Below are 27,645 nucleotides of genomic sequence, written 5' to 3'. Positions count from 1 at the left end.
ATGAAGTGAGTGCACTTGCTGAGCTAAGTGATTTCATCCCCAGGCCCAAAACACAACAAAGGAGAATTATAGTTCTACAAAAACAAAATTGACAAGTGATACCCTTTTTGCAAAAAAAATCACAGTTCATACAAGCATCCCACAGGAGTTACATCACCCTGGCCCAGCCAATCAAGGTGATTGAAGATAGGAACCAGGGAAATAAGAAGGAAGAAGATGGCGGCACCAGTGAAGAAAAGGGGTCTGGTGAGTGTTATTTTATTACATTATCTGTCCCTTCTGCTATAAAGTACCTGCCTGATAGCATTTTTCTTGAAAAAGTGTATGGTTCTACTTTAAGAACTAATTTTGCTGGTCCCCTTATACTGATAGACTTAATTTTTTTTAAATTTGGAATCACAGAAGCTCGTGACTGCAACCTTGCATTTTTTATAGAAAAGCACCCTTGTGTTCAGATTGGAATCCCTTTAATAGGTTTTCCAATTTCTCTAACCGCTTTAGCAGCCTTGGTGGTGGTTTAATCAAAATCATGGACTGCAGATCAGAAAAGCTACACCAGTCATATCACTTTATATCAACAAAAAGTATTAGTAGAGTTTTTCTATTCACATGCTGAAAAGTGGAAACCCCCTTTTGGCTATGTTCAGATTAGTGGAGGGAAACGGCTTTCTCATCTAGCTCTGGTGGCTGGCCCATGCCAGTCACTCAGCCACCCACACCATTGCATTGGTTCTTATAGAGCAAGCATTTTACCATTTGGGTGGCAGCTGGCAGTACTGAAAGAATCACAGCTATCCTCATTCATATTCCAAGGGCACCTGCCAGTAAGACTTTTCATTCTCTTTGGGGTGTTAGGAATTGATAATCATACTATAATCTCACCCCCCATCTGAATGAAGCCTTAACTACTACTAATCCTATGAATTCTACAGCGCAGCTATAAAAAACAGGTCTTCTCACCGGCCAGACAGGGCTGAGCTGTTAGGCAAGACTGTGTAAATCTCAAAACTGTATGAACAGAAATATAATCGCTTTAAGTATATTTCATGTGTGTTTAACTGATTGCCTGGAATTCACTTTTACCATCCCTAAGTTACATATTTGCAGAAAATATTTCCATTTTTATTCATTTCCTAATTAGGTTTTTGCATCTAACTTCTTACAGGGTTCTCACTGACAAACACCAACAATCACTGTTCTCGGAAAGGCAGAGATGTGGAGACTAATGAGAGTTTAGACCAATTAATCACTTTCTTTCCCGAGCAATTGATCAGGATTTTTTATTCACATTTTGCATGAATGATTTATTTATTCTCTGATGGAAACCGTGTAATTGAACTACACATTCAGATACAATTTAATTTATTGTTCATTAAAGTGTACTTTTGTTTTTTTAAACACTGGTACTGTATGACACCAGACCCAACTAATTTAAATTACATCCAAGCGAAATAGATTTATCCTCTTTTTATTTCAAATTAATAACTACCTCAGCGGTACGGCTTTATGAATAATAATTTTATCAGCATATTTTTTTCCCTCTGCGCTAGAAAAAAAAACAGGCTGCCCAGACTGCATATAAGCATAAAACTTAGAGTTTCTAAAGTTATTTAGAAGACAAATGTCTTGCACATAAGTGCTGCAAATTCACAGAAAATGGAATTGTTTTGAAAGCATTTTGCTTAATTTGCTGGTCTGGAAAAAAATTGCCCGTCTTGTAAATAGACAATATTCCCAGTTTATGAAAATGCTTTATTTTCTATGGATTTTCGAAAATGCAGCAGTCTTTAACCCTTCTGCTGCTGTGGGCTGCCTTTCATTTTGCACCTCACATGTCCGAACTAACTTTCCATTTTTATCCTCACCTCACCTAAAATGTGGATAAACTCAAGCACACAAATTTGAAGTATTGCAGTTCTTACTTTCATTGCTATACATCAAATTCATCTTTTGAAAGTCTTTTTTAGTCTTTTTTTCATTCTGTGTTCTAGAGTGACAATTCTCACTCACTGCCTTATATCTTTAGAGGAACAGCAATGTCACTGTAGAGCAGAAAGTGTGTTAGAACTACAGAACACCCTAACAAATTAAGGATACATTGGCTCTCATTTATTAAAGCTCTCCAAGGCTGGAGAGGATACACTTTCATCAGTGAAGCTGGGGGATCCAGCAAACCTTGAATCGATTTCCTAAAAGTCATTTGCTATTTTTTGCTATTATTGTTTTTAATCCTAGACCATTCCAGGCTTGCTGCATCTCCAGCCTTGGAGAGCTTTAATAAATCTTGGAGACAATATGAGAAGTTTATCCTTCAGTTTTATATACACATTAAATACACATTACAGACATATATACCGGTAATTTCTGAAATCAAGGGAACTATAAAATTTAAAACACAAATCCTTGGCAGCTGTGTCCGTGGTTAAGAAAATGTTTTTAAAAATATTGTACACTAAGATATCCAATATTATTATCATATTGATGGAAATCCATACTAAAAACTTACACTTAAGTTCCACTTTAAACATTAACGACAGGCGATGTCCCTTCCATAATAAGTATTTTTATCTGCCTGATCACTGCGCATCTATCAAAATTAGCGTTGGTTGCCAGGAAACTTGGCACATCCCACCTTCCCCTGTGGCTGCCGGGACTGCTGGAAGGTGTTTGCGTGCCTGCATGGGAGTTACGTCATCCTGGTCTGGTCAATCAAGATGAGGGAAGATTGGGATGCGTAATAGAAGAAAGGCAAAGATGGCGGCTCCAAGCACAGAACTGGGCCAGGTGAGTATTCCCAGGGCTTAGTTCTGCTTACACAGCCTGGACCCACTCCCCTTACCCTATCTCTCATTGAAATGTCCACTTTAAGAAAGCCCGGACATCTAGAAAGCTGGTGAGAAATCTGAGAGAACTGGTGAGAATGGCTGCCAAAGCTGTTTTTTTTCAACCTCCAAGGGTACCTAAATATGTGTTTTAGCCCAGAGCTGCATGTAAACAAATATACATTAATACATGATTACAATGGTGATAACAGGATGTAGGGATAAATACAATTTACATATATACAAGGATGCAAGCAACCATACCTAATCTAAAATTAATTTCATATGAATACAGATGAGGGTGGATGAATCAGTACACAACATGCAAAAGTCTACAATGCTGCTAAATAAAACATGATCATGGCGATTCATATAATACAAAGCAAAGCAACAAATCAACTGCTATTCTCATCTAGGGTTCTGGGATCAACACCGCTTGGTAGAGCTGGCTGTATGAAACCATAGATGGCATTCTGACCATTAACATAAGGGGGGCATTTGTTTCATTCGAAAATATTGCAAATAGCATTTTTCTAATTGATTGATAATAACACGTGTTTACCCTTGAGAAACCCTAATATAATTTTGGGTGTGGAGAAGAAGATTCTGAAATGCTTCATTATACCAATGACTGATCCCTTTGATTGATCCCCAATGACTGATCAATGACTACCCTTCCATAAAGCCTTGAATATATCCCTAGAAATTATTTGATATAACTCTTTACTCTAGACAGCTACAAATATTTAATAAGTAAGCTAGGATGCTGAGTATAGTTTCTTCTTTAATTAAAAAGGGGTAGCCCTAGAAGTAAGCTGTATATGAATAATATCTGCAGGCCCTCTGTAGCACCCAGCTTCTGTCGCTGTGGTAGGATATGCTGACCCTAGTGATATCCGCCATGCAATACTGAGACATTGAATGTTTATCTGTAAGCTAAGGGAGTCTCCTTCAATAGATCCAGTTACTAATTTAGACAAAGCTGTGTTTTTATTAAATTCTACCTCTGTCATAGGGTGCCATGGCATCTCTTCTAGGATTTGCATAGTTTGTTAAGGAAACTCTGGTAGCCCTGATTTATTGCTGGTTTTCCTAAATTCTGGCATAGCAGCCATCTTTGGATGAACCTAAAGAGGATATAGGTATTACAAATAGATGGGTGAACCCTTATCGAATGGCATGGGATTGAAACTTTGTGAGAGTTGGCAATGCATGCAGGCTTTTTATGCAGGCAGCCATATTTGTAAGGGCATAACACAATTACAGATATACTGGCTATCTCATCAGGTATATAGATATGGATATAGATATGGATGTCCTGGGTAGATAATAACTTGCTCTCAGACAGCATGGCAGCCATCGTTGTAGGCGTATTGTAGAGATATAAAACCATTAATTAGTTGCTGACTTTCTCATGGGTGGCATGGCAGCTAGCATTGTGAGAGAATAGCAAAGATATAGATGTCCTGATAACATGCTATTTGTCTTAAAAGGCAGAATGCCAGCCATCTTTGGGGCACAGCAAAGATACACATGTCCTGATTGCATGCTGGCTTTCTCATGGGGCAGCATGGACGCTGTCCTTGTAGGACTGTAACAAAATATAGATTCCCCGAATGTATGCTGCCTCTGTCACAGTACATAGTATAGTACAACACAGGATCTTTAGGGGAGCACAGCAAATGTATAGATATCCTAATGAAATATTAGGTTTTATCTTCCAGGCCAAAGTTTGGGCTGGATTTGCACTTGTGCATTACTGATACTATAATTTTACATTTGTATTGTAGTAAAAAGATTTCCAAAAAAAATTTCCTATGCACTTAAAGAAATGAAACGCTTACCACTTTACGTTTGATAATGGACAGAGGGATTTTTGCATGTAGAGGGGTTGCGGATAATTCCTTATAGACGGTTGATAAATATAATCTTCTTTTAATATTTGCCAAATCGGTTATTCTAGGAGGGAAAAAATATTACGCAGATTATAGCAGACATAATAAATTGCATTTCGATAACATCATGTAAAAGTGTGCATTTCATATAAAATTCAGTGTCAGGTAGAAAAGCTGGGCATTTTAAAGATGACATTTTATAAGATAAGTAATGAGATTTTTTTTTCTCTCTCCTAAATTCAAACTTAGGTGAAACAAAGCTTGATATCACAGATCACTTTACATGCTAATTTATTTCTGCACTTTCTACTGTATTTTAAAAGCCCTTCAGTCTGTGAAAGAATTCAATTTGTATGAAGTGAGGAAGCTCCGGCCTTTAATAATCATGGATGCACCAGCCCTTCATCTTTTATTATCAAAGGAACTATTGGCAATTATTAAAAATGGAAAATGTCCAGAGTATTTTTTTAACTTAAATATGTCTTTAAGCTCCACATTTAATAGTTTATGGATAATATGGAATGCTAGTAACCATCCTTGGATCATGGGACTGTAGCACTTATTGTTGCTGTACCACCCCTGGGTTTTCTTGGATCCACTTCTCAAAGCAGTGGTGGATTATGGTCCACCCTCAAGACTGACCCAAGTGTTTTCACCGATGGTTCTTTTCCAACCATTCAGTTACAGGTAGCCTAACCATTTTGTTCCTGGTCCAGTTGACTGGAGAAAGGACCAGGGAGTTTTGGATATGTTGGGTGTTATTTTATTATCTGTAATATAAAGGTGTTCATGCTTGACAGGATGTTAGTTTTAGAAAGACCGTTGTGCTTGTAGGAAAGGTGTTTGTATTGGGTGAAATGTTTTTGTTGCTGGAGGATTTTAGTTTGAAGGGTAGATATTTTTTGCTGGTGGGAGCGATGGTTAATGGTGGATGGAGGGAATGGTTTACTGAAGGGGAGGGGTTTGTTCTTGGAGGGGGGTCTAGGAGGTGGTTTAATCATGGGAATGGAGAATTTTTGAGGTGGTTGGGGAGGTACCCTTAAACTCTGAAGGGCATTCAAAGGATGTACCCTGTTTATTAAGTACTTTACAATAGAACATACAGAAATACATTCAGTAGTCAGGCTTATATTATGTACAGTGCATATCACACTCTCTTGACCTCCATTCTTTGTAATATGTGTTTTATGTTCCAAACTAATGAATGTGGCTCTCTGGATGTTACATACGTCTAACTGCTGGTAGGTTAAATACTCATGGACTTTTACTTTACATACTTCCGACGCCTGCACTCTGTATGTTACATAGAACTGGCCCCTACACTCTGTGCCCTATAGATTTTTGATACCCGCACTATGTGCCTTATATGTACCTGACCACTACACTCTATGTTTACATACTACTGGTTCCTTTGCATCCCATTTGCATTACCATCTGAGCTCTACAGCATGTATGTTAAATACTCATGCCCCTTCATATACAGTCCTGACCCCTGTACTCAGAGGCCTTATTATTAAAATAGCGTCATAAATAATCATTTTAGAAATAATTTATTAGTTACTGTTCGTTACCTTCTTCAAATTAGCTTTTTACCCTTATTATCATTCTACTAAAACCAAATAGCTTAACTACATACTGAGGCGAGTGGTGGAAAATGAAAGAGACAGTTTGCCCATTCTGCCCCTGTGGTTGGTTATGACAATTTGGTTCAAGATGTGCAGAGTACACCCTGCACTTACTGCATCTTCTCAGTCTACCAGATACCCAACATCATTTAAATCAGAAGTCTAAGGACATCTTGTAGCTGGATTAAGATATTGCACAATGAGGAGTAGTTAAATGTTGCTGCCACTGGGCCTCATTTATTAGAAAATCTCCAAGGCAAAAGAAGATACATTTTTATTGGCGAACCTGGGGGATCCACCAACTCTGCAATGGATTTCCTAAGAGGCGCTTGCTATTTGTTAGTAAACGTTTTAAGGCCCAGACCAGATGCATTCCAGGTTTGCTGGATCACCCAGGTTCACTCATGAAAGTGTATCCTCTCCAGTGTTAGAGAGCTTTATTCAATCAGGTCCTCAGTTTTTTTGGTTTTAGATTACTCCTTGCATTTGCAGTAAAAGTTGTGCATACCACCTCAGTTGCCTACATCTCTGGATCTGGATGCTGTTTTTACTAGAAGCAACCTTTGCTCATTATTACATGATACCCTCAGTTTAAATTACCCAGGTTTGTAATAGGTTTGTCTTAACAGCTCCTTAATCTAAAAAATTGTCCTGCTTTTTTAATTAGATCTGAGCTCTAAATAAAATTAAAGGAAATAAAATAAAAAAATGCAATATTGTATCCAGCCACAGGCTATAAAAATCTCATTACACTGTACAAATTCCAGTACAAATTCTAAGGTGACAGGGGAATCATTGTCATCCTTCAGAAGTAGATCCCAGGAATATATTTATTGCAGTTGTTACGAGCGATCGTCGGCCACAGGACCTGAGTGCTACGTTTCATTTCATTATTTTTTTTCCTCCTTTCTTCCTGAAGTTACGTTGAAGCAGGCTAAGAACAGTTAATATATTTTTATTATGTCTCCACTGAAGCATTCATATCTAAGGGTCAGTAATGTGATAAGAAAGTAATAGGACCATGTAGAGAAAAAAATGAGGTAGTCAAAAGGAAAATCAACCTCATTTATAATAATATTCCAGTGATCAGGAGGTGAGTAACGGCGCTAGCCGCGGTCATTAGCCGCAATCATTCCACACGTAACATCTACATTTGGAAAAAGGTTCTGAGCGCAGAATGGCAGCGCTAGTTCATTGCTTTGCATTTCAGTCCCACTATCTGCAAAAGCCATGTGCTTAGATTTCCCTACTTACTAGAACCTAATGTACATTCAATAGAGAAATTTCACTGCTTTTCTCCAAAATCACATTTTTAGAATTTTAATCTTTTCTACAGAAAAAAGAGACAGTTCACCTAGAGGTAATGAATGAAATATTGGAACAAAATATTTTGTTTAAAAAAAAATTTCCTGTCCCTTTGAGTGTTTTTTTTTTTGTTTTATGGAGAATAATAAAGTAGGTGCAATAATAAACAAAGGTGGGTAGGACTCCAACTCTTCCCTGTAAATAGATACAAAATCTGACAAGGGGACCATCATAATAGCTATATTTTTTGCAGATTTGGGTGGACTAACCCTAAATAGCTGTTTTTTTTAATATATTTACCAACAGCCATCAATTATTTCAATCTACTGTTTGTGTACCAAATGCCTTTACATACCTAAATATTACTTTGTTGATCATGCCATCACTATTCTGCACAAAGCACCTACACTTGGGATTACTGCTAGGGAGGTTAAGGGTTTCCTCATACATTTCCTTGCCAGGATAACCAATCAGTAAGTTTCACTAAGTATAACAGAATGAAATGGAAGCAAAGGGTACAAAAACACTGAAAAAGTAGAACAGAGTGAGCAGACTGATGTTCTGATGCTCCTACATTGTCCAGTCAGCAGACTGAAGGCTTGTTCACGGCCATGCTGTGCTGCTGCTTTGCCAGTACCACCACCTTCAACTGGTCCACTTTTGGATTTGGGATCCTTGGCTTTTTGACTGGCCAGTTTAGAATGACATAACTGCCATACGTGCACACAGGAGTTCATTCATTTCCTGCAGCCAGTAATGCTATAATCCTACATTGATTGCAAATGGGCTGCTATATGTCCCTTCTGCAAAAAAACATATATATATATATATATATATATATATATATATATATATATATATATAATTTCAGAAGGGACATACTTTTTATTTATGTAAATACTGTAGCTGCTTTGAAAACAGGCTAATTATGGCAGCTCCAATATTTTTTATCCTATTACCAACCCATACCTCACATCATTTCCTCTGCACACAGTTGTTCCTTTTTTTCTTACATTTCATACATGTCTCACAGCCTGAATACATCATATGCACTCTGCAATATATAGGGTTGCAGGGGTTGGTCTGTAGGAGTGATTGGGTAGGATAATATGCTAATTATTAAACATTCAGAGCCACCAGCAGCATAGCAAATAACATAATTATGTCATCTTTATAGTCTCTGGAACTGCAGAGGTGTGTATAAACAACCCTGCATACAAATTCATCCCTTTACCTAATGCCCCCTACTTCATCTGCATCTTTGCCACTTTCTACACTCCTGTTAGTCTAGCAATACCTTAACAATAAAACTAATGCACTCCTAAATACCATCAACTGGTATAAAAACTCCAAGTTAATGGATGTTAAAACACTGTAATTTACAAACATGTTTAGAAAAGTAGCGATTGTAAAACATTCCTAAACCTAAATGAACAACTTAACAAAGTCAATCAGTTGATAAAGTTGCAGAATTAATTGATTTGGATTTTGTTCCCTTCTGCGTTGAATATGGATATTTGGTTTCCAGGCATCACGCGTTGTGCCGTGTCTAGACTGTTTATAAAAATGCAGACAATGGGAACATTCAAACATTGTTATAAACACATAACATCAAATGGACTATGACATTAGCTAAGTGCATTTACCTTGTAAACAAGAGTCTGCTGACATGAGTAACCTTTTGCAAAATCGTTTCTTTTGACTGTTTAAGTGCTTTCAGAATGTACAAAGTATCTGTAGCTACAAAAAATATACACCTGCGAATGTGCATCATACTTTGAAAAATACATCTGCCTGCCAAGTTGGAATTCATCTTTACTGTAAGAGAATCCATTTTTATATTACCATCTTGAATAGTGGTGAGTCAATTCTTTGTCGTTGGAATTTATACATTAATGTCAATCGGCAGAACAATCCTAAAAATTCCACTCTACTGGATATTTGTTTAACTCACTCTTATTATCCTATTTGAAGTCCATTTCTTTCTTTTTTCCTTTAAAATGTTAAAGTATCTGTATAGATAATTATTTTTTTAATAGAACTAATCTAATAAAAGGAATGGAGGAGCTCAGCTATGGGGAGAGATTAGCTGAACTGAATCTATTCTCCCTTGACAAGAGATATTTAAGGGGGATATGATCACCCTTTATACATATATATATATATATATATATATATATATATATATGGTAAATATAGAGAACTCTCTTCCGATTATTCACTTTAAGTTTATAACAAAGGACAAAAGGGGCACTCCTTGTGTCTGGAGGAAAAGAAGTTTAAGCTCTGGATAAGGAAGGGATTCTTTACTGTAAGGTCTGTGAAAATGTGGAATCGGCTCCCTCAGGAAGTAGTTTCCATGAGTACTAAAGATTGCTTTAAGATAAAGCTAGGACAACCGAGATGGTTCATCCAGGGAAGATTCAAATGCTTCACGGGATCAGAAAGGAATTTTTCTCTCCTGTTGGAGCAAATTGAACCAGGTTTTGTTGTCTTCCTCTGGATCAACTAAGTCCATATGGTTTTTATCTGGGATATGTGTTTTCTCTAGTGTTTAAACTTGACTTTTTTCAACCTATGTAACTCCTGCTGGGTTTTTATTGCTGCCCGTGTTGTCCCTGGAGAGGTGGACTCTTTTTTTCCAAGGCTGTGGATTTATGAGTTTAGGGAAGCCCACTTTCTGAGTTCAGCTTACCTGTAGGAAGAAATGAGACAAAGGGGCACATGTAAACTAAGATGGAGACACGGTGGGGACATTTTGTTGGAAAGGCTGTGCAGTCCCGGATAGGGTCGGACAGTGCAGGACAAATGATTACGGAGGAAGAGCAATGTCTGTGAATTTTCTCATTTATTCTGGTCTTTGTATATCTAGTAATAGTTAAAAAGATTCACTTGATCTTATAATGTTGGAGATGTTCTGTGGCTAATCTACTTCATCAGTTCCACCAGTGCAGGACACCTTCATGACACCAATCATGAGATTTTATTAAATGCTAGGGTATTACCTACACTGGTAGAACAGATAAAGTGGCTTGGAATGCTGCAAAACATCTTCATTATTACAGAGAACAAGAACAAGAACAAGTCCAGTTGAATTTGACCACTAGTTAGAGAATGGTCAATATTTCATCAGCTGGTCTGCACTTATGTAGGTAGGGGTAACTAATTAAAGGATAGTAGGATCATTGTACAATCATACTGTTACATGTTTGCCAGGCTCTACAGCCAATTCAATACAAACAAAAAATAACATAAAAGTCAAAAAGAAAAAACTGTTCTTTTACAGAATAAAGATAATTCATTTTCCGTTAGAAGGAAATAATATGTTATTTGCCTGTAGGTGTCAATGTAATCTTCACTTGCAGAATTCAAAGACTGAGGTGATTACTGAGAGCATGTCTGACTAATGTTCTTTACAACAGAGAAAAATCTTGGAGATAAAATATAGCTGTGATTAACTCCCAGATGTTTCTAATTTGTTTGTGGGTGAATTAACATTCTCTTACGAAGCAGAGAGGAAATATACGTGGAAAAGTAAGGTGCGTTAATGTCTTTTTTCAGAAAACTGGTTCGAGCCTATTAGATGAATTGCTAGACTAGAACAATTTCCATTTTCATTTACTTAACAACATTACGGAAAACTGTAAGTGATGGGGAAGAATCGCTCGTAAATCCTTGCCTGTTTAGGAGGAATGGCATGGTGAAAAAACACATTATGGCTGGTGTTCCGTAATGTGATATTGAATGAGTTGACGTTGATTATTTAAGGGCAACTCCTTGTTGTTTAATAAATGTGAAATTAGTGGAACTGGGAAAGGTTCGTGTAGGATGTAGAATATATTCAACTTGCTGCCCATGAATATTTCATGTTCTACTTTAAAGCTAAACTCCAGCTAAAACCAAAGAAAATAGTCCAGTAAATATTAATAAATGCTTTTGGCTGTGATTCTTACTTTTAACCTGGAGCTTTCCCCTACACTATTTCTTTTGCACTATAGGATGTCATTAGTCTTTGTGTCCAGCATTATTTAACATACTTATTCTGAACACAGATTGTCATATACAATGAGGACATACACAGTCATATTAATTATGTGGGAGCTGTTCAGCAGTGAGATCTGGAGATCCTGAAAAAAGATCAGTGATCTCATCAACCCATCCAAAAAACCCCTAAAGAGGGGTGTATTTATATATATATATATATATATATATATATATATATTCTTAATGATGCACATATACTTGTATAGGAGCTCAGGGAGGAGGAGGGTGGGAGCACCTTTGATCATCTTCTACAGTACAGCTAGGGGCAGTCTAACTTTTGCAAATTTTAAAAGGTAAATAAATTTAACAAACTAGAGATTTCGGAAGGCGTACAAATATATCCAATTTTTTTACATTTAAAAAACACAAAGCAATTTGCATGTTAATAACACAAAGAGGGATTTTACTTTATTTTGTCTCACTGATAAATGTAGTTTAGGCCTGTAATTTTTACAAAAATACATCTCATTGCTGATGATCTCCTGCAGCTATATTTGCAGCCCTTTGCTATCTATATGCATTTACTCAGGGGTTGGCCACATAGTATTTCTCAGGATGGGTTTTCTTGATTGTGGTAACATTGCTCAATGTCTGTGTAATGCACATGTGTTGTAATGTGTTAAAATGTGTTAAAACAGCCACCTAAAGATTGGCAGAGAGGGGCAGAGCATTATCCCCTGATACAGGAAAGCATAAACAAAATTATTCATTGAATAATTACCAAGTGTTAATGAAAGCTGAAGACCATGACCATGTGTGATTCTGAGCTTCCGTGATTATAAGAAGTGAAATAAAATAAAAAAAAGTGGTGGACCTGGGACAGGAACAGGGGAGGTAAGAACAGAATGATGTTGGGTGTTCTCCAGCATTAAAATGAAGCAAGGTCTAACTAACTTGCTTCAGCTTTAAAAGTAAACTGTAATTACCTAGGAGAAACTGTGAAATCCCAAGAAAAAATATTAGTACAGGAGAAAACCTGTACAACTGTGTAATATGGAAATTGGAGCTGGAGTTCAGTCTTAAAAAATTTTGAAAATGACTTTTAAAGTCACATTAGCATATTAAAGCTTACATAGGATTTTCTGATTAACATCATCCCTAATTTTTTTTCCTATAGAATAGGATCGCATATCCCATAGCCCATAGTTTTACAGCCACTTTATATAGAAGAAGTCTTTGGTTAAACTCTTCTTTAATAACATCTTCTAAAATGTTTCATAACCTCCTAAAAATAAAATAAAATGCATAAAACCATAACCAAGTAAAATGTGTATTAGCCGATAGAATAGATGGGAACAAAGGCTTGGCCGCAATTTCCCTAAACATAAGTTTGTACTTGGCCCACGCCTCCCTGCACACACAGCAACCTTTAAAACATTCTCCTAAACATATTTATTTTTCTATTAGTCTTGCTAGATTGGAAGAGCAACTCAAGCACAACGCTATTTTCAGCCTAGTTGAAGACGCTACAATGATCTCACCGATGCAATTAATCAAAATGGGATTCAAACTGCACATGAAACCGCGCTGTGGGTCATTGCTGCAGGAAGGCAGGAGAAGAACGGAAAGGAGAAACATATGGACCTTTTCTTTCATTTCAGAAACAAAGTGCACTTGTAAAAATCTCTGTGCAGCTATTTTCTGTAGTTAATAGAATATATTGTAAGTACAAAAATATTTCTAAAAAAAAAATCTTTAGGCTGAAAAATCAAATACACAGTTAAAATGTATACTATACTATGTACACTATACACTGCTTGGCCATATTAAAAGGCCCCTGTTTTTTCTTCCCAGATAACATGGGCATGTTTCAAGATGACAATGCCAGGATTCATTGGGGTCAAATTTTGAAGGAGTGGACCTTAGTCTCATTGAGAATCTTGGGATGTGCTCGAGAAGACTTTATACAGAGGTCTGACTCTCTCATCATCAATACAAGATCTTGGAAAAAATGAATGTAATTCTGAATGGAAATAATTTGACATTGCATAAGTTTATCAAAGTGATACTACAGTAAATGCATGCTGTAAATAGGGCTAAAAGCGATCTAATAAAGATATAAAAGTGTATGACTTTGTTTGGTCAGACAGCACATATAAGGGGTGGAAAACACTGTTGACTTTGCTAGTGATCACAATGGTTAATTTTCCCTGTTTGCTTGTGCTTCTGCTAGTGTATAGGTGTGTATACCAGACTAGTCATTTTACTATTCAAAAAAAACACAACCTGAGGAAGGGATGACAGAGGAAACCAGAAGGATCAAGAACTATGTATTAGGTTGTCAGTATCAAAATGACTAGAGTTTGACTAAGCCTGTAGCAAGGCCAAGTATAGTGATCACTGATCACTAAATATGAGATCCTACATTCTGTTATAAGTTACCCTATATACAAGATTGTTTTGATTTCTGTATGTTGCTCAAGAGTTTTTCTGGTACATACCAATATGATTTTGAAAGGGTCCAGTTTGGATCTTACTGCAAGTCTACCAGACAAGGACCGATTGGAAACAATAAACTCCTGGCACCTGCAATGCCTTTGCTGGCCGTGTGATCCTAGCCTGCGTATGTAGGTAATATGAGGAGCTGAGGATTAGTGCTTTTTAATGTATCATATGAAATTTATACTACTAATTAAAACTATTGATGTTATTTGGTAATGTACGCATATATTATATGAAATAGAACAAATGATGGGCCTAATTTAAAGCTGAAGTGTAATCTGCCATTATTTTTCTTTTCATGGCTCCTTTGTCTCCCCCCATCAATCTGATTATGAAAAATGAGCATGCTTCCATTACAGACCCAGTGAGATCATCAGTTCTTTATACAATACAGACCGTTCATGGGTCATGGAGGGGACCAAAATGCCTTGATGGATGAATTTCAGTCTGGAAGAAATGGTGGATCTGGTTAGGCTGCATTTGCATGCAGACCACCCAAGGAAAAGCTCATTTGTCATGCTGGGCCTTCATGGTTAAAAGCTACATCAAAAACCCAGTGAATATAAGGGGCAGGCCAGGGACAGTCAGGCCGGCTAAGAAAGGACTAGATTATGCTGGCCGTCCTCCAGCCAATAAAACATGACGGCTCTTCCTGACTGCCTCTGAGAAGCCCATAGCGTACAGTAAAGTCGGAGCAATCAACTCAGGAGAGGAGCCTTTACAACTGAAGGTAAGATGGGTAATTCACATCAAGCCACATATTTTTTCTAATTCTATTTTATTATGTATAAAAAGTTCAAAAAAAGCATTAGAGAAAGCTGCTTGAACTTCTTCCAACCCCAATGCTTCCATATAAAACAAAGTAACCACTATCTACATTTCCAGATGTGACACACTTATAGAGAATGCACATTTCAGAGCCTGATATAGACCCATCTATGCAAAAAACAAAACTGTTTGCAAATACATGCTCGTGTTTATCACACCTTGTGTATTCATGCATATTTAGTAACGGGAGCTGAAGATAAAATGTGCATTGAAACACAAAGGCGTGTCGGCACATTTCTTCCTTCCTAATTAGGATGAAGTCAGATATAAAGGCCTTGTTTGCAAGCCCATCTTGTCTGGTCCTGTTAATTATTCAGGAGAGGATACAGACAATATGCATGTCTGATAATAATGAGTGCAGCAATCCAGATGGTAGAGAGCACATAAGGCACTCTCACATTAGCGCTAAACACATAGTATTCCAAGAATCCTCGCACACTGTCAAAGACAAACATATCCAGATGTACTTTGCCTCCCAGAGCTTAATCCTAATCAGAATACAGAATTATGTTATCAGGTTGTGAACGGTCCAAAACACAGTTTATAGGAAGACGTGGCCATTAACGTTAAGGGACCACTCAACCTAAAAAATTATCTTTACATTTTATGTGTCTAGAGGTTTGTCGTTCCCTGGTTTCTTATAACCCTCAGAGGAAAAATCTTCACCCTTTAGGTACTTTGCACACTTGCGGTTGAAAACCATGTGATAAGCTGACCCAGGTACATAAAGCACTGCCGTTATGCGTCCCTGAAAGGCAAAACACATTGCAGGTTAGCACGTTTGCATGCGTTGCTCTTGCACTTGTACTTCCTTCATTCAGTTACATGGAAAAGGTTGGGAGCATGCTTGAGTCTACAGTGCAATGCTACAGTCAAGAGCAAGCTTAAAATGGGCCTTTTTAAGGCCCACTTTACAAATGGCACTGGAGGGGCACACCTAATTCTGTGGTAACCTCCACATAAGACTGCAAAAGCCACAGAGGGCCTTTCACACCAAAGTTATTATAGGTGTGCAGATCTGCAAACTTTAAGTAGAACTATGCCCCCCCATTAAAAATCTGACGTAGCAGCTAATTGAAAGCTCTTTTTTTATTGTATTGCTCTGCAAAGTCCCACAAATACCTGGCAATCCTGCCAGTGAAGTGCACAGTAATAAATTTACAGTAATGATGTGGGAATATTGCTGCTCTGCTCATGAGTATAAAGCAGTTACCATTTTCATGTAGGCTGTGCCTACTTGTGCTAAAGTGAGATGTAAAATAATTTAAAGGGGAATTGCTATCAGCATTGTTTTCTGTTGCCAAAACACACTATTTTGGGCTGCAGTGTCTGGGAGGGGGGGTATGTGGGACACAAACAAAGGAACATTTAGCTAAGTATAGGAATATAAAGGAATGTTTGATTTAAAAAAATGTGTAAATAGACTAAAAGCTTCTTTATCAAACAATAATTTTTACATTGAAAATCCTTTTATAAACATCTACATCACTATTAAAATACGTAAAATCAAAATATTTTCTTCTTTTGAATTCAGAAGGGGGGGATTGAACCCCCAGATGATTTTTATTGCTGTCTGTGTCCAAATTGCAAATATTCATTTGGTAACTGCTGTTACTGAAACAAAAAGTTTACATAAATCCAAAAATTTAGAGCTGTTTTTAAAACAAACAGTTGAAATAAAGTAAAAACAAAACCTGTTTTGCTTATAACTACGATCAGGATTCCCCTCCCTTTGTGTGTCTTTGAGACAGAAAAGGAAGAAAAATCCTGTCAATTCTATGATCATACTTACCACATTTTGGGAATGCACTTCATAAAAGAAGAGGAGAAAGACAGAGATAGAGAGATAGCATCTCTCCCACATATGTTTCAAAAAAGATCATCCAAGTAGAACCACAGTAGTTATTATGATAGGTAGGGATGAGCGAGCAATTTTATTAAATTCGGTCTTGCAGCGAATTGGGCCGTTCTCGCTTACCAAACATGTAGGCCAGAACAGCCTTTGTAACTTTGGCTGGCGAGACTGAACTTTTAGGACCTGCAGCCCTTTACTAGTAGTATGTGTTGGCTGCTCATGAATAAATGCAGTGTGGGAAAAACCCTCTGATTTTTCCCACGGCCGTGTTTATTCATAAACGCAAGCCACATGACTCACTCTGAGAGGAGGAGTATCGCGGCTGCATTTATGAATGGAGTCCTGAGAATCCTCCTCTCATTGAGAGATCCCCAGGCACGGCGATAAACCTCCTATAGTGATTTCCTGGATTTCTGATGGTTTCGCAATCGGAACTTCAAGGAAATTTGCGCGAGAATGCCAGAGGCTCATCCCTAATGGTAGGTACCATAATAAGATCTAATGTAAGATCCAACATCCGAATGTGGTTTTAGAAAAGGAAAAATGGAGGTGTTACACTATACAAAAGATTCAAAAGGTGGACAGCTCCTTACTAAAACTACAGATGCATTTTACTATAATGAGTCAGTTCTGGTGTTCAGGGCTATACAATGTTGGTACACATGGCCCAATGCCTAGCAAAGCAAGGTTAGATAGGGCTTTATCAAACTTTAATTTTTTACATTGAAAATCCTTTTACTTTTTTTTTTTCTAGTCACCCCATCACATTGATTGTGAAATTTAGCAAATGAGCTACAGGTGTTAGAATGTACAGAGACTGTTGAGCAGAGTCAGAAAGCACACTGTACAAGAAACAATACCTCATCCCCCTTTAACTCATTTCTTGGTATTGCCAGTTAAAAATTCTAGTTTTCTAAAAAATGCAAACACCTTCTAGAATGATTCACTAAAATAACTACAGGACAGGGGGGAAGCTTTTACAAAAGATCATCAATCATTACTTAATACAGCTCTACTGTTGTTGGGAATGATAGTAATTGTGTGATCATTTTTGTGAAGAGCTGCTCAGGGAAACATATTAGACTTGTCCAAGGTATTGAGATGTATTTCTCTTGTGCATGGAATAGCCCTTTGATGGCCCATTGACACAATTCCCTGCCTGTGCAGCTCTGCGACAAATATAAAATACCTACATTTTTTCATGTGGGAGCACTGAGCTGCCATTGGTTTCTCTCTATTGATCTTGTCAGCTGTCTAGTCTCTATCTGGACTTTATGCTATTCTGGCATCTATTTGTAGACATGTAAATATTGAGCTTTTTTGTCTTCCTTGTCTACTTATTCATGTATTGTCATCTGTTTAATTGTTTGAGGCTCAAGCAGCATTGGACCTTCAATATAAAGCTGTATTATTTAGATTCACTGACACCCTCTGCCATGCTTCACAGAACCTATCCAACAAAAAAAGATTGAGGCAGTCCATTGAAATAATAAAGTGTATGATTTATCACAAGGCATCATGGAACACTATAATCACCCTCCACTATCATCATGGCTGCTATCCCATATATGCGCCAGCTAGCCTAGGGGACAAAAAAAAGTACAAATTTAGTCCTATACACTCTGTCTGGCCAAAAAAAAAGCTTTCCCTTTTTCACCACTGTTATCCAACCAACTGTTTGTCCTGGAATAATAAATTTAGATGATACCCTTATAAATGTGAGTCTAGGGGGAGGGTAAAGAAGGAGAAAAAGTGGCTTTCTGTGACAAAAACAATTGCGTGCATTGATAACGTCTGTAACAGAACTACATATTAACATAGATCTCCTATGCTAATTGTGCTAGACATAATTCTTCTATGCAATAAATTATATTGGCAAAAAAAGAACTTGTCTCTGAGCTGACACATTTCACCTAGAAGGCTTCTTCAGGGGATTATGGAGACCTAGACAGGTTAAATTTATCAATGAACTAATTACTGGAGCATAGAGTAGAACCATGTGTAGGAGTCCACTATGGGGTAATGAAATTCATCCGAATAGTTTATGAAAAACTTGGTAACGACAGAGTTCTTAGATGCTACTGGTGGAGGGAGGGATAAATGTATATTTAGCCCTCTTCTTACATGTTAATAGCCAGAGTAATAAGAATAGCAAGATAGGATTTTAATTAAATAATGTTGTTAGGGATAGGTATGTTACTGAGCATTCATTTATGCACCACTGGTTGATAATACGTAAGAGGGCATAGGGTCCATATCCACAGTGATGTCTATATATGTTGAAATTAAGAAACATTAGTCCTGGGTAATAAATTGTTCTTTTAGGGGGAAGGTTTTTCATCTTCAAAGAACAATGTTTGTATGACTCAAAGCTGAAAGATCTTATTCATGTAACCGGTGGTGATATAGTGAAGGATGGGATGCCTGCAGTTGGACTGATAGAAAGTCTTTTCATCAGTCCGGCTGCAGTCACTACCCTGGCAGATGGCACTCCACTGTCTGACACTCTGAAATGTGAATGGGCTCTCTGCATCCTCCTGTACAATGCAGGTCTGCTGGTCCTGCATTATACAGGATGATGTCAGACAGCTGCAACTGATTGGCCAGTGAACAAAATAGGGTTCAGAAAACTAGTCGCATGAAGAGGAGGGAGCCTGCAGAAGCAAAGAATAAGGCAGATGTCTCAAGTTATTCATCCTCTATGCAAAGCCATTAACCTTTTTAGTAGGGTGGTTGGTTCTACAAGGTTATTTTTCCCCTAGAGTTCAGCTTTAAAAGTACAAGAAACTGCATCCATTTAGCACAGTACATGCGAAATCAACCTTTACTATTCAAATCAACTAAACAAAATCCACAATGTAAGAGAAAAAGGAATATAGGACAACATTCAAAAATACAATGTTCATTAATGCATACATTTCTTGTGTGAGCCCAGGCTTAAAATACCCTTTTTGCCTCTTAACACCATGGCAAATAAAATAACTACAAATGGTTTCTCCGCACCATCTTGATCTGTTTACACTAACAATACCGATAAACTTGTATAATATCATATCCCTGAAGAAGCCTATCTGTGGCGAAATGCGTCAGATTCTATACAGGTTAAAACACGTTTTTTTATATTCTTTCTTGACTGATTGAATTTTTTCTAATGTTAGGAGCATATCTGTATAGCACCAAACTAAACTATATCCTGTGTATTGCTAAACAGGAATGGTCATTGAACTGTATGTATGTTTTCACAATTTGTACCTAATACACTAAATATTTTTGAAACCAAGTTGTGAGCCACAAACCTCTCTCCTTTTCTTTCTCCATTTACCACTGTGAGAGGTGGCTCAACCCTATTAACACATAAGTAGAGAAACAACCATTTCTTGTCACAAAATAACTACAAAAAACCTCAGAGAAAAGAATATTTTTATAAGCTAATGACTGCATATATTTAACTGCATTTGAGAACCATTTTATGATCTTTTTTAATTTGAGAAACCAAATAGTTTATTCCTGTTGTTTGTACCATTATGGGGCACTGTGCAAAAAATCTTTGGTGTATTAATATCTCCTGTAAATGAGACAAAGCTGCTGGAAAGATCTATTTCTATAGGTTGGACTTGAAAGCAAATACTGCTCATGTCTTCACCAGCACAGTAGTAACTATTGCTAATTCGACAGGTTAATGAGATACATCTCTGCATGGCTTCTAATATTCGCCTCCACTGTCAGATTCTTAGGGTTGTCCTCCTGACTTTCACCTGCTGGCTCATCTACAGGAGCTCCTTTTTCTTTAATTGCTGTGTTCTGTATTCCACATAGCAAAATAATGTCCAGGAGTCAAAGGAACTACAAATGCTACAGCTGCATACCATCAGTTTTATGATTTCAAGGTCCTAAATTCTTTTCACTTTATAATTACTGTTCTGGAGTTCTTGGGATTAGTATGTATTTCTAATTGTAATGAAAAACCATCAGTTTTGTACAAAGTAAATAACACAGCATTTAGTGAAGTTGCAGTTATTTTTACAGCAAATAAAAGTTGGACATTATAGATGCAAAAGAAACTTTTTAAAATCCTGTTAGAAAATTAAAAAACTAATTGGGTACTTTTACTACTTCTTTAGGGAGAAGCTTTGATTTTATTGATTTGGCTGAAAATTTGGAGTTGCCTGCTTAAACAGAAAGCCCAGAAGCAGGCTAGAGAAAGCCATGGGCTAGTAGGACAGAGGCCGAGTATGTCTATTGGGAGAGAAAGACAAGTGCGGAGATGCTGTGACAGGAAGCCATATGTAGAACATGTCTGAGAAAGATTTCATTCATGCAAGTCATAGTATAGGTATGGGCCTGTGGTCTTGATATCTTGCTTGTGTCAAACAGGTTTTGTAAACCAATACAAGTCTATGTAAATGCAAAACCTGAATGAAGCAAGTCAAATGTAGGTCAGGAGGACAATTGCAGGTTAATGCACATGTCAATAAATTCTGAATGATTTCAGAAGTGTTTCTAACTAATGTCAAATTGATGCCATTGACACAATGAAACAGAACACAGAAAGCATTTGATCCCATTCAAGGGGACTTTTTCTATGATTCTGAAAACACTCCATTCAGTCCCCCATCCACTCATTCAGGTGGTCTCCAAATTTCAAATAAGTTATAAAATAAATTATATAACATGATCAGAAAAACAGTTTCTTTGATTAAATTGGAACATTCCAAAGTGATTGAAATACGATTTCTTTTGGGGCTAAAATTGTTAAGGATATGTTATTGACATACATAGGAAGTTACTTGTATGTGTGATGTAACATTTACACGAGTTTAGCTAGGGGTAGTCATACACTGGCTGACTTTTTTTTTTAGTAGATTAGACATTAGATTTATTAACATTATTAAATATTCACAAATGGCAATAAAAAAAACAAGGGATTTCTTTATCATATACTGTATCATTGAAAAATTGGTAAGCCTGTTCTTTTGTTGGTTGGGTGTAGGAGGGCTTAAGGCAGAGTGATGGGTGATTAACAATAGGACACGTAAAGTACAGGTAAAGGACAGGTTCTCCACATTCATTTTTTTACATTTCATTGACACTTGTCTAAAGTCTTTGCCATTTGTCATTTTTTCTGCTTCCAATACCTCACCTTCAAGAACTAACTGTTCACTTGCTGTCTAATATATCCCACACCTTGGCAGGTGCCATTGTAATGAGATAACCCATGTTATTCACTTCACCTGCCACTGATTTTAATGTTATGGCTGATCAGTGTACATACTATTTAATTTTTTCATTTATTTTAATTTACAGTCCTGGTTTCCTACAGGAACTTTTCCAAATGTTTGTATCACTGGCCACATCCCAACATTTCTTGAATATTTTACTACCCGTATCCAATCTTCTGTCAGATTAAAATAAATGAGCTGCCCAATTCAGGTAAGCAATGTGTATTATTGCTGAAACTTGTTTAGCACCTGGGACAATGGGGTTGATTTACTAAAGAAATATAGTTGGTTCCCATAGCAGTGTGAATTACCTTGTTATAAGGGTGTCAGCTCTGACATCAAACATCCTTTTTTTAGGGGAGGGGGTTCTAGCATGTGATAGGGTATTTTGTGCAAAATAAACTATCACCACAAGCATTAGGCTAAATTATTAATCCCTTGTAAGGTGATAATTCACCTTTGTGGGTGAACAAACTATATTCCTTAATTTAATCAGCCCCAATAAAAGAAAGTTTGCCCACTCGAAAGAAGTCTAGAGGGTTAGACAAATGTCCTCTCTCTTCTTCTAGCAGTTTATTTCTAGGTGCACAGATCATCCAGAATGAATGACCTGTACGTACAAGCTGCCCAACCTGTGCGGGGGCAGTAACAATGAGGATCCAGCCAGATTGCAGTAGCAGGCGGAGAGATAACCAACAACTTTTCAAGTGTATTGAAGTCCAGAAAATGTAACATATTGCAATGTACCAAAAAAATGCATAGTTTTTTTCCCTTTTATTTGGGGATCCCCACAGTAACAACGTTTTGTCGGTTAAAAGTACTCACCGCCTCATTGCAGCTCTGGCGGAAGCCATGGTTGTCACCTAACTTAAAACATGTTCTCCCCTTTGCTTGTCCATGGGGATGGTGAGGGATTGGAGTTTACAGAAAGAAGAGCTTTTGTACTTTCTGTTCAACTCACAAGAAGTGCCAAGGACACATTTATCCATCTATGGTCAATATTAACAGGTATTTTCTAATGTGGCCACCACATCTGTGTCTTGGCATTTACAAACTGTATTACAATTTTGTTCTTGGGTTTAGACATCCTTTAAATATACATGGAGCTGTGGTACTGACAGTCAACAACAAGATTTGCAGAGAGCTTTGTACAACTGTGCTGTCCCCGGGCATGCCATGTTGGTGTTGCAAAAATGTCCCTGTTCACAAGGCTCATTATTGTGTCTTGATCTTCGCCTTCTGATTTCAAGCAACTTGTATGTCTATATCAAGATATATATATAAAAATGTAATAAAATCATATATAAAGAAATGTGCACTGTGCACCCAGAATTAGGACCATATCACAGCAGGAGAACTGTACTGCACAAATGTACAAATATTCTCACTTTCAAACTTTTAGCCTATCAGAGAGCAGATTGACAAGTGCAAACCACAACAAAACACATGTATTGTTTGCTTAGGCAGTTTCTCTCCATTTGCCTAGCTAACTAGAAATGAAGGACGGCTCAGGCTGTCTTAATCCTTAAATGCTGAACGACCTTGTATACAATCCTGTCTGTTTATGCAGCAAAATGCTAAAGAGACAATTGGCCTTGAAGCAGGCATTTTCATCGCCATCTAAAGATGTTACATGCAGCCTGACAGGGGTTCTCACTCCACACCGCGTGCTACAAAATAAAAAAATATATATTTCCTTTGTTTCTGGCCTTTTCAATTACACTGGTTGCTTTTGAAATGATGATGAGTTTGCATAGAGTAGTAGTTTAAGAGGAGAATAAGGCCAATGCACTGCTAACCATCTAAGGAAGAACCAACTATGTTTAAAAGAAGACTATAGCTTTTTTAAAGCTTAAAGCTCCAATAAAAATAACACACTTACCTTTTATTCCGATGATCCTTTGATCCCGCTGGTGAAGTCCTGAATCCGGGAAATCTTCTTCATCCCGGCGTGGAGCAAGCGTCAGGTGCTGCCATTTAGGTCTGTCTTGTTCCTTCTTCTGCGCATGCGTTGGATTGGCATTTTTCCCCCTCAATGTAGCAAAATGGCCCCGGGATCGGGCATGCTTAGAAGGAGCAGCCAGCAACCTCCTGGGATGCATGACATGGTTTTAGGAAAGAAGGGGAGGGGCTTCACTCTTTTTCTTTTTTAAAAAATAAAGGGTGTTGCAGAAAAAAAAAAAAAAATTACTTTATACAAATGAATTGTCTACCTTTTTATGTAAAGTAAAAATTTTAGTTTAGGTCCGCATTAAAACTTAGGTTTCATTTTTAAAATCTGTGACCAGGCAGGGATTTATTGCAGAAAAAAACAGGTTTATGTCCCTTCTGCAATATGCATTCTTACCTGCCTGATCGCTCTCTTCATCTGTCAAATTCACTAAATTGCACATGAGCAGCTCAGCATTGGTTGGCGGCATACTCAGCTCATCCTGGCTTGCCCTGCGGTTGATGGGACTGAATAAACAAATGTGCCTGTGCACTAGTTACATCATCCTAGCCAATCAAGGTGGACGAAGATTGGAAAAGGGATGAGAAGAAGATGGAAAAATGACAAAGAGGGAGAGATGAGTTTTAAACAAGATTTAGTTCTGCTTTAAAGCCCATCTCTTGATCTGTATCCTGACTCCCACCCCAAACCAACCCCAACAAAATATTCATACTGTATACTGTATATTGCAATCAATCAATTTGGCACTGATTTCCTCATGCTGTCAAATTGCTATTTGCTGTCAGGAATTAAACCTGGATCCCTGCAAAGCAAAACAATAAAGATCCCTAACTGCTAGACACTTTTAGTCATTACAAATGGTTTATGGTGACCCTAGCTTTACATCTATCCATACACAACTGAAAACACATACAGGAACTTTGTTACCTGCAAATATATTCTCTGTGCAGGCAGTTTTGTTATCTAGAGACCTCTGATAATAACATGTCATGACCTCCATTTTTTGTATGTAGGTAATTGATACAGACTGGTTTGTCTGGGCCTGTGGACTGGACAACAAGAAATAGGAACACACTAATGAGCATGACTGGAGTTAACCTTCCTGCCCTTCTAGCCTAAACATCTCGTGCTTACCACCTTGTTCCTGTACATCTAAATACAATGACTAGAACAGTATAACAAACTGCCAGCATATACTGCTAGCAACTTGGGTTTAGGTGTCAGGACCCAGAGTGGGTGAACTGTACGCACCCAGCACTCCACTCCACCAAACAGAATGCACAAACTATGCTGGGACAGCAACAAATCAGAATCCAATGGATCTGCATTGGCAGGCTGAGCAGAAAGCTGGAACCTGCTAATATAAACAGGAATTTGTTACTGGCAGTCAGTAACCTTATATATAAAGTAAGTAGCTATGTGATGTAATTGGTAGCCTTGCCCCCTTAGCCTTTGGGCTATGTATTAGGCATTTATCACTTATCAGTTAATACAAAACTGGATTACACTGTGTTTTATATGTTTCCGCAGTTCTTATTTAAGACTGAACTCTAAGCAGATATAAAAAAAATTTGTTAAACGTTTTTTTTTAAATACATGCCTTTGTATCAACCTTTTATTCCCCTATACAGTATACCTCAAACTGGGATTAAAAGCCAATCAAGTGTATCACAGTATGATCAGAGAGAGCCTGCTGCCTCTCTTTCCCTGTCCAATCACATGCTGGGGGCAGAGAGGTGACCTATTTATGTTGATTAACTTCAGTGAGGAAATGTCAGGTCATCAGCTTGGAAGTGCTGAACGGCACTGCATTGTATCTTTGTATGACCTGGATTTTATGTGTTGCGTGTTGTGTTAGGTGCGTATTTAGTGGCTTATATTAAGTTTGACTTTAGAAAAAAGTAGAAATTAATAAAAATAAAATGTTAAAATAGAAAATAACTGAACTGCACCTCCAGTTCTTTCTTCTGCTTCCTTTGTAAGCTGCCTATGTATGTGCTCATTTGATAATTTGGGACAATTTTACCTTTCTGTATTTTCTAAAAAGAGCAACTGTTAATGTATTTATTGTGTCTAACAGTTTTCCTCTCACCCAAGAGCGAAAAATATTCCTTTAGATTTCTTAATGGTTTCTAAATAATAAAAGTGTTATGTTAAGAAACAAGCAAACACTTTTATTAGTTTGGACGCAACAGCCCATGGGAATGCTTATATTGCTCATTCAATCATGCTGCTATAAAATGTTTGACAACTCAAGCCAAAAGTTTTCTTTAAAGAGACCCTATCACCAGGCATTTTAACAACAATTTTCCTATTGTTATATGTGAATATAATAAATTTTATGCACGTCTCTCTTATATAAACATCTAAAATCCCTGAGACTGCTGTTGGTTGTTGCCATCCTGGATGATGTCAGAAGGCCCAGACGATAGTCAATAGTCAACCTATATTGTATCATAAGCCCTGTTAATGATTACCACCTTTTTAAAACTGCAATCAAGTTATAAATATATGTTACTGCTGACTTTTTTAAAGGTAGCAACCTTGACAAAAATTGTGATCATCGTATTAGAAACAAACACCACTGATCTCCATTGTCAGGTATGACATTCTGTACTTTCACTGTGGCAAACATTTCCTGACTAATTTTAGGTGGGCAGTATATGGCCATCTTAAAAAAAGCAGTGCTCCTGCTAACAAAGCCGATCGTTAATGGGGCAAACTGAAGATTGGTGCCATTTGTGTACAAATAACACAGATTTTCTGGTGAACAATAAACCCCATAAAACAAATATATTATTTTTTAATATTCTTAAGAAAACTCATGGGTATCTGGGTAGCTAATATAGGGAATCCATATTTTTGTGCTTCCATACCCCTGTTTAAAATGAGTATTTACTAAAGGAAACTATACATATATTATATATATCCCATATCCTTGAGACATGACTTTAAGTCAGATGGAGAAAATATTCTGTACTTTTACCGTATGGGCTGTTTGTTCATCTAACAGATGGCATGTACATGGTATCCCTCGGGAAAACTCAGAATATACTGATGCCTTGGAAATAACAATTAAATTAGCTTAATTACTTCATGTCGACTTGATAAGTCACTGTTTCTAATACAAAATCTGCCAAATGCAATTAATGACTAGTGGTACTAATTCGATTGATGAAGTGTCTCCTTAGAGCGAAGAATGAAGTTACTTTAGTGACTTACAGTAGTTCTGCAGAGAAGTCCTGTCCTAACGGGATGTAAAGCTGCAGGATCAGAAACCTCTGGTTCAGTCCAACTGAGGATGAAAAACAACAGATAAAAATCAACATGTGTTCACTGTTAATGTGATAAGAGATGCAGTGATGTACGTTTTCAAACAATTGTAAATCTACAAAAATATTTTAAAGTGCAAACATGTTCACTGCAAAAAACCTTCATACGTATGTTTAGATTTATACATATATAAATAAATCTTGCCTCCATATTCCTACTACTTCAGTTCTGCAAAGGGAATGATGGCTGATATTGTTGGGCTGTTCACTTTGAAACCATTTCTGTTTCAATACAAGGAACAGAGACATAGGAATGCAAAAGTAGGTCAAAGCAGGACAAATGCAAGTCAATTGTACCTGCAATGAATTCTGAATTATGAAGTCAGA

General features: G+C 37.3%; 1 protein-coding gene across 1 annotated transcript in view; it reads right to left on the bottom strand.

Moving 5' to 3' along the window:
* Positions 1–27,645, bottom strand: part of CFAP20DC (CFAP20 domain containing) — a 173,803-nt gene that overhangs the window by 132,043 nt on the left and 14,115 nt on the right. Inside the window, exons 4-5 of the mRNA XM_072421219.1 lie at positions 27,209–27,281; positions 4,667–4,781 (exon numbers count right to left, since the gene is read on the bottom strand). Of these exons, the coding sequence (XP_072277320.1) occupies positions 4,667–4,781; positions 27,209–27,281 (188 nt within the window). The remainder of the gene's footprint in view (positions 1–4,666; positions 4,782–27,208; positions 27,282–27,645) is intronic.

This window comes from Pyxicephalus adspersus, chromosome 8 (assembly GCF_032062135.1).
Source record: "Pyxicephalus adspersus chromosome 8, UCB_Pads_2.0, whole genome shotgun sequence".
NCBI classification, from domain to species: Eukaryota; Metazoa; Chordata; class Amphibia; order Anura; family Pyxicephalidae; genus Pyxicephalus; species Pyxicephalus adspersus.
Note: the sequence above shows the minus strand (reverse complement) of the source record. Positions and strands in the feature narration are given on the sequence as shown.